The 9,136-nt window shown below is 39.2% G+C and overlaps 1 protein-coding gene across 2 annotated transcripts in view; it reads left to right on the forward strand.

Moving 5' to 3' along the window:
• Positions 1 to 3,373, forward strand: part of LOC143996716 (C-C chemokine receptor type 5-like) — a 375,898-nt gene extending 372,525 nt beyond the window's left edge. Inside the window, exon 3 of one of the 2 annotated variants that reach the window (XM_077491950.1) lies at positions 1,068 to 3,373. In XM_077491950.1, the coding sequence (XP_077348076.1) occupies positions 1,073 to 2,092 (1,020 nt within the window). In that variant the 5' untranslated portion in view covers positions 1,068 to 1,072 and the 3' untranslated portion in view covers positions 2,093 to 3,373. The remainder of the gene's footprint in view (positions 1 to 1,067) is intronic. The other variant, XM_077491951.1, reaches the window with a different exon arrangement.
• Positions 3,374 to 9,136: the final 5,763 nt, after the last annotated feature.

The raw sequence follows: 9,136 nt of genomic DNA on the forward strand, positions 1-9,136 counted from the left end.
CTGGCAGGGGGCAGGTGTCCGTTTAAATTGCTGGCCGTGATCGGGACTGATGTCCCGAACACGGCCGCCGGCGATCGGCTTTTTTTTTTCTCCTCGCGCTGTCAGCGCGAGGAGGAATACTAGCCGATTACCGGCTCCGTTTTATCACATGATCAGCTGTCATTGGCTGACAGCTGATCACGTGATAAGGGGTCGGGATCGACCCCTTACACGGATCGGTGATCAGGCGAGTCTCACGGACTCGCCGATCACAGAGCGCGCCGCGCGCGCCCCTCAGGGGGCGCGCAGGCCGCTCGTAACCGGGACTACGTCAATAGACGTAGTCCCGAAAATGTGGGTCCGCGCTATTGCCGTCATTTTGCAATAGCGCGGTACCCAAGTGGTTAAAAAAAAAATGTTAAAAAAAAAAATTTAAAAATTTAAAACTAGGTATCGGTATTTGGTATCTGCGAGTACGTGAGGAGAAGTATCGGTACTTGTACTTGTCTTAAAGACCTGGTATCTGTGCAACTCTAGTTATCACTCTATAAAAACTGCAAGCCATTAAATGTTTGGTGTCATAGATGATCACATGTGCAACACCATGGCACCTGCTGATCAAAACAGAGGCTAAGATGGCAGATTCCTTGGCTCTAAAGGATAAGGTTTTGTTCTGATTTAAGTAATTTTTCTATACCCTAACGGAATGTAAGATCTTCTTGTATTACTTTATTTTATACTAAATATTTTAGATTCTGCATGCTGAGTCTTTGGCAGACATTTTTTACAATGCCTTGCTATGAGTCATACTGCATACAGTGCATTTTATCAAAACCTATTGACATAAGCAATCTTTTATCAGTAAAGCTCAGATTTATCATTTTTTTAGTTATGAGGCGGAGAGGTAAAGCAAAGCATCATCTTCCTAGTTGTAGCTTGTATTAGCATATTATTATAATAGCATATTAGCAACTATTGGGGTTCCTGATGACCTAGAGGGGCTTGCACTATCAATTTGTACTATAGATGTTCTGACTACAGGGACACCTTAAGTATGAATTTTTTTAATCATCTTATTTTTCTCTCAGTTAGAATGGAGGACGATTCAACAGATGCAATGGATTACAGTTACACTTCCGGCACAATGCAACCAGAGCCAATATGTGAACAAGAAGAAACTAAAAGATTTTTAACGTCTTGTATAGCTCCTCTTTTCTATGTACTGTTCTGTTTAAGTGTGATTGGCAACTGTGTTATTCTAATTATTCTGTTTAAGAAGGAAAAGTTTAATTCAGTTACTAATATTTTTTTTTTGAATATGGTTGTCTCTGATTTAATATTCTCTACTACCTTGCCTTTCATAGCAATTGATCATACTCATGACTGGATTTTTGGAGAGCTGTTATGCAAAATCCATGTAGCTGCTTTTCAGATTGGTTTCCAAAGTTTTGTTATCTTTATTACACTAATAACAATTGATCATTACTTTACCATAGTTCACTCTTGGTCTACAACTTCGAGATTAAGAGTCAAATGTGCTGTTTATGCAAGTTGCTTTGCTTGGTTACTTAGTATGCTTTTTAGTATCCCAGACATTAAAATCTATACAGTAGCAAACAATGATTATGGGCCAGCGGTTTGCAAAGCTCATATTAGTGTGGAAGAACAAGCATACTGGTGGTTTATTTTAGGTCATTATAAACATTTTTTTCTGTTTTACATTAGTCCTCTAGCTATTATTATGATCTGCTATCTTGGAATAGCAGTAAAATTGGCCAAATGCCATGTCAGAAAAAAGTCAAAAGCTATAAAAGTTATATCAGTTATTGCCATACTTTTTTTCCTTTGTTGGACTCCATACAACATACTTATGTTTCTTATGTTTAAAAAGCATATTGATTTGTTTGAACATTGTAACAGCGCTCTACAGTATACATTTCATATCTGTCAAGCTATCGTTTACATTCATTGCTGCATGAACCCATTTCTGTATGCTCTTTTGGGGACAAAGTTCAGACGACATTTAAACTGTACTTTTAAAAGATTTAAATTAAAAAGAGTGTCACAACAGCAAGACCTGAGCTTAAAAACCAGCATGGTAAATGGACTTTAATAAAACAAGTATTTTTTATCAATAGTAGTCAGTACATTAGAGTGATCCTATCCAGATTCTGCATGCTCTTTGAGGCCATATTTACCCTTCCCCATTGAGATAATACACATTATCATGGTATGGATTTTGAGGGGGACCCTAAACGCCATTTTTTTATTAAAAAATGGCGCGGGGTTCCCCTTAATATCCATACCAGACCTGAAGGGCCTGGTATGGAATTTGGGGGGACCCCCATTCATTTTTTTTATTTTGGTTTGAGGTTCCCCTGTGGGGGAATCTCATGCCGTTTTTATCAATGAACTTTTATGTGTATTGCCGGGACCGACAATTCATTATAGCTGTGAGTAATTTTAAATGACTTTTTTTCCTTTAGAAATTTCATTTTGCTCTCAGACTGTTCTAAACATGGTAAACATGTGCTCCTTTAGAGGCATACTATAGACACCCCCCAGATACGAAATTTAAAGGAATGTTTTTATTGTTTCACTGTAAGCATTATTAAAATCACTGCTCCCGAAAAAAACAACCATTTTTAAAACTTTTTTTTGCATTGATACATGTCCCCTGGTGCAGGACCCAGGTCCCCAAACACTTTTTAAGACAATACCATGCATATAAGCCTTTAAAATTATCACTTTTGATTTTTCATGTTCATGTCCCATAGACTTTAAGGGTGTTTGCATGTTCGAACTAATTTTTTCCTGTTCGCATGTTCTGGCGCGAACCGAACGGGGGGGTGTATCAAGCAAAATGTAAAAGTTCCTTATACTGTATATCAGGATGATCTTGTGTTATCTGTCTCACATTGAATTAATAAAATGGTGCTTTATAGGAGATCGCCTTCATGAAAATATGCATATTGTACTTCATACCGGATTTGTATTCCCTTTGGCCTCAAATTTTTGGCCTGTTTGTACTGCTTCATCTTCTGCTATTTTCTGTGTATCATTTTACTCCCAGTTATGACACAGTTTGTTCCATTCTATTCCCTGTGTACTGACACTCTCTCTGGTCCTGTCTGACTGTTTGCCGACATCAAGCTAGGCAATAAGTCTCCACAAATATATTCTAAATTCCTAGATCTGTCTAGCAGTACCCTGCTACCCACGGCAGTCACAAGCATAAATGGCAGCAAAATAAGTAAATCAATTTAATATAGTAACGGCATAGAAATTAATATGTGAAAAATAATGAATAATTTCTTACTTTTTATATCTGTTCATAGATTGCCTAATCAGTAGTTGAACTTTGAATCTACAATAAATGATATTGCAGCATTTATCATATTGTACGAATTTAATTCGCTAACCCTTTTTACATATGAATTTACATAACAAATTGGTGAAGGGAAATAGAAAAGACTATGGAAAAGGGCAATCAAGATAATGCTCTATTTCTTTGACAGAGTTGATCTGAAAGTTCTTATAAAACGACAGTAGATATGTTCAATGAAAAGAAATAGAGAAAAGGGCTGTGGACTTTTTAGGCACTAATACAAAGGGATTTTTTAATTAAAAAGGTATCATTTTATCTAAAAAAGAACATGTCTACATAAATACATATTAAAAGAAGAAAGAAAGAGTCATAGATACTCAAACGTTTATCAGCAAAAGATGTTACCATCATTCATATCATATTAAACAATGTAATTGCTGAAAAATGACAAAATGATGTCTTCAATAGTAGATAATCTCAGGTTTATGTGTAGATGACAAGATGGAAAGACATCAAAGGTGGCAAGATGCTGATACTGTATTCATGTCCGACATGTTTTGCGTACTTTAAACGTTTCCGCTGGGGCCAAATTTTGACTGATTCTTAAGGACAAAAGGACAACATTTTTTACTTATACATAAAACACAATAATATCTATTATGAAATCACATTTTTTCCAAAAAAGTCTGAACAGACTGAACTAGAGATGGTGTAGGGGCACATAGTGTGAAACAGCTTATAGAAGGCACTAAGGGGGCACACGTAATATAGTAAAAAAAAATTTTTTATAGTAATAATCTCATTACCCTTTTGAAGATATGAGCCTGTGGACACCTATTCAAACACCAGGGATCGTATGTCTATTCTATTTATCCATCGGTGATGGTCTTGTTCGCGTAGGAAGGTACATGTTGTCCTGATGCCCTGCTTGTGGGGGATACTGGAGTACAGAGCCTCCATGTCCAACGTTTTTTTTTCTCTCTGTTTTGCCCATTGATGTATTTGTTTTAAATAACAATCATATGATGTAACTAACCTAGTAGACTATAACTGGCAGAGCTACTATGTTACAAGCGATTTCTGGACAATTAACTGGCTGACTGATGTAGTGGGCTACATGGGTACAGCTTTGGGCACTTTGTGGCCACCCAGCATCACAGGCAATATTGCTGTTGTAACGTTTAAATAGGTGTCCACAGGTTCATATCTTCAAAAGGGTAATGAGATTATTACTATAAAAATTTATTTTTTACTATATTACGTGTGCCCCCTTAGTGCCCTTTATAAGCTGTTTCACACTATGTGCCCCTACACCATCTCTAGTTCAGTCTGTCCAGACTTTTTTGGAAAGAATTTGATTTCATGATAGATATTATTGTGTTTTATGTATCAGTAAAAAATGTTGTCCTTTTGTCCTTAAGAATCAGTCACAATTTGGCCCCAGAAGAAGCGTTTAAAGTACGCAAAACATGTCGGGCATGAATTCAGTATCAGCATCTTGCCATCTTTGATGTCTTGCCATCTTGTCATCTATACATAAACCTGAGATTATCTACTATTGAAGACATCATCTTGTCATTTTTCAGTAATTACATTGTTTAATACGATATGAATGATGGTAACATCTTTTGCTGATAAACTTTTGAGTAGCTATGACTCTTTCTTTCTTCTTTTAATATGTATTTATGTAAACATGTTCTTTTGTAAATAAAATTATACCTTTTTAATAAAAAAAAAAATCCTTTTGTATTACTGCCTAAAAAGTCCATAGCCCTTTTCTCTATTTCTTTTCATTGAATGTCATTTAGGATGCGGCACCTTTATCATAATCTTTTACAGGTGTATCCACCATACCACTAGATGCATTGATACACCCAATTCCCATTTTTTTTTCTCCGACAGTAGATATGTGTAGCCCTCTTTTGGGTGGGGCTATGAGAAATGGCACTCCCCAAACAGGATATTGTGCTAAACCTATAGGTAATAAATAATTTAAATATTTTTGCCAATGCATAGGTGTATACCGCCTATTGCATTAGGGTGTGCACCCCAAAGCTCAAACACATGTCTTTCTCTGCAGCCTCAAATACACAGGGGAGTGAATGAATGGGAAGTGCTCTGTGTTGAGTGGCTTCTTGCTCATTCACAAACCGAAGCATAGTAAACACAGTTTACTATGTTTCAGTTATGAATGGACACAGTGAGCGAGTGTGCTCACTGTGTTCATTAAGAAAAGGAACTATTTACTAGCCCCTTCCCTGCTCTCCATCCTGAAACATCCCTCTCAGCAACTGGGGAGAGAGGTTCGAAGGGAAGCCAGCAGCACTGCAGGGTGAGGGGGCCAACAAGGGGGAGGGGAGCCCAGGAAGTAGGGGGAATCGGGAATGCACAAAGTGATTATGGTATGCCCAGGTACACCTGGCACACCTATGCCTATGTGCCAGTGCCTACCCCTAGGACAGGGCTTCTGTGAGCAGAGGGAACACCCTTCCTGGAAAATTAGCCAGTAATCTAATCAAAGTAAGTCAGGCAGATCAACTACTGCAGCCAGTGTATAACATTAACCAAAAGTACATACAGCAGGGGAAATGATTATTTGATCCCCTGCAGATTTTGTATGTTTTTCCACTTACAAAGAAATAAAGGGTCTAATTTTTCTCATAGGTGTATTTTAAATGATAGAGTCAGAAGACCAACCGAAAATCCAGAAAAAAAACACATAAAACAAATGCTATACTGTAAATTAAATTACAGTTCAGTGAGTAAAATAATAATTTGATCCTGAAGCAAAACATGACTTAATACTTGGTGGAGAAACTCTTGTTGGCAGGTAAGACGTTTCTTTTAGTTGGTGACACATCTCAGGAGGGCTTTTGGTCCACTCTTTTTTACAGATCTTTAAATCCTTACGGTCTTTTGGCAACTCAACGTTTTAGCTCCCTCTATAAGTTTTCTATAGGATTAAGGTCTGGAGACTGACTAGGCCACTCCATGACCTTAATGTGCTTTTTCTTGAGCCACCTCTTTTGTTGCCTTGGCGATATGTTTTGAGTCATTGTCATGCTGGAAGACCCATCCACGACCCATCTTCAGTATTCTGGCTGAGGGAAGAAGCTTCTCATTCAAGATTTTACAATACATGGCCCCATCCATTGGCCCCTCAGTGTAACATAGTCATCCTGTACCTTTAGCAGAGAACCAGCCCCAAAGTATAATGTTTCCACCTCCATGCTTGACTGTCGAGATGGTGTTCTTAAGCCACACTATCAGATTTTCTGCTGACTTTTTCCTTCAGATTTACCAAAACCATGTAGTGCAAGGGCCTGCCTGATTGCATAGAAATTGAAACTCCTAAGGTTTGACCTCATATTATATGGTTTTGGTAAATCTGAAGGAAAAACTCAGCATAAAAACTGATAGTGTGTATGGGGCTTAAGGGTCATAGTAGCATTTCTATTCCTCCAAACACGGTGAGTCGAGTTAAAGCGGAGGTCCACCCTAAAGTGGACCTTCCGCTCATTGGAATCCTCCCCCCCTCCGGCGCCACAATTGGCACCTTTCAGGGGGGAGGGGGGTGCAGGTACCTGTACAGTACAGGTATCTGCACCCACTTCCAGCATAGCTATCTGCGGAAAGGGGCGTAGATTACGCCCCTTTCCGAAAGTCCCCCGCTGCCTGCTGGGAAACACACGGATCTCAGAGGCAGCGGGACCATCCTTATTGCGCAGCGCGTCTCGCGCATGCGCAGTAGGGAACCGGGAAAAAAAAGCCGAAAGGCTCCACTTCCTGATTCCCATACCCAAGATGGTGGCGGCAGCACCCGAGAGACGATCGTGAGATCGGCTTCGGGTGCCGACATCGCAGGCGCGCTGGGCGGGTAAGTGTCCTTATTTTAAAAGTCAGCAGCTGCAGTATTTGTAGCTGCTGGCGCCTTTTTTTAAAAACGGCGGAACTCCCGGCGGACTCCCGCTTTAATGTCAAAGAGCTCAATTTTGGTCTCATCTCACCACAGCACTTTCTCCCAAACCCTTTTCTGAATCATTTAGATGTTCATTGGCATGACTGTACATGCGCCTTCTTGAGGAGGGGGATCCACAGTTTTTGGAAGAAAAATGCTGACTGTTTGGAACACCATCCCTACAGTCAAGCACAGAGCGGCAAACATTATGCTTTGGGGTTGTTTCTCTGCAAAAGGTACAAGCCAACTTTGCCACATTGAGGGGCCAATGGATAGGGCCATGTATTGCAAAATATTGGATAAGAACCTTCTTCCCTCAGCCAGAACACTGAAGATGGGTCAAGGATGGGTCTTTCAGCATGACAATGACCCAAAACATACCACCAAGACAACAAAGGAGTGGTTTAAGAAGAAGAACATTAAGTCCATGGAGTGGATTAGCCAGTCTCCAGAAGTTTTTTTTTTTTAATACTTTATTTTTTTATTAAAATTGTATTATATTTTACAGGTTGTTTATATGAAATATAAAGAAAGATCATTATACATCATTTTATCAAGAAAATATCATTCACAACATTCTAAAAGAAGAAAAAAAAACTCCCTCCCTCTCACCCCTTGCATTCTATCTTTGTTCTCTTTTTTCCCGTCATTTATTCTCCATTAATGTTATCACCCTATTTCCCCCTGCAGGATCTTCCTGTGGTCTTTAGTTTCTTTAAATTATTCCCACTTTATCCAAATCTTTTTGGGATTTACTGATCAATCTTCTTCTCTACATTAAAAACTCCATCCTAAATAATTATTCAACTCTTTTACACCAATCCCTCAGTGTAGGGCTATCCAGCTCTCTCCATTTTCTTGGTATCACAACTTTTGCAGCATTAATCAAGTATGGTAAAACTAACTCTATGTAGTTTTATTGTCTTTTCTGTGTTATGGATAAACATACTCATGGATCATCTATGATGTCCATTACCTGCCTGATAATACCTTCATATAAGATTGCACTTTTTGCCAGTATTCCCTTAAATTCATGCATTCCCACCATATATGTATCCTTGTGCTCCTTGCATTACATCCCCTCCAACAAAATAGGGATTAAGGATTAGCCAAACACCCCCCGGTTCGGTTCACACCAGAACTTTTGAACAGACCGAAAATTCGTACGAACTTTAGAACCCCATTAAAGTCTATGGGACTCAAACGTTCAAAATCAAAAGTGCTAATTGTAATGGCTAATATTCAAGATATTGTCCTAAAAAGGGTTTGGGGACCCGGCTCCTGCCCCAGGGGACATGGATCAATATCCATATATGTACAGATATTAAGGGGAACCCCGTACCTAAATTTAAAAAAGGAAAGGCGTGGGGCCCCCAGGCCCTATAAACTCAAAACAGCAGTATACAGGCGGTGCAAACAAGACAGGACCTGTGTAGGTTTGTTGTGTTAAGTAGAATCTGTTTGTAATTTTGAACTGGTACATTTTTAAAGTGTAGCTCCAGTCAAAAAATCTATGTATAAGCTTTTTGGAAAACATAGGGAAGGGTTATCACCCCTGTATAATTTTTTTTGCCGTCCGTCTTTTTTCATCTCCCTTCCTGTTGTCTCCTTCCATGCAAGTAGGAGACATTTGTAAGTTGGATGTTTGAAAGTAGGGGCCTGTCCTATATGCGCTGCAAAATGTGGGCCTAAGGTGTTGGTTTTTCCACAACACTGTAAGCCCTCAAAGTTATTCTTGGTGGGCGCAGGAGCACCCTACTGTGAACGATTATATCAAGAATTGTAATTACATGCCACTGTTGAACAGTGGTAGAAAAATTGGGACTTTGGTGGTGGTGGTTGTGGTTGTGGTGGTGGTGCTGGTGCCACAA

Source organism: Lithobates pipiens, unplaced genomic scaffold (assembly GCF_037356315.1).
Source record: "Lithobates pipiens isolate NorthernLeopardFrog02 unplaced genomic scaffold, aLitPip1_a1.2 Scaffold_19, whole genome shotgun sequence".
Taxonomy (NCBI): Eukaryota; Metazoa; Chordata; class Amphibia; order Anura; family Ranidae; genus Lithobates; species Lithobates pipiens.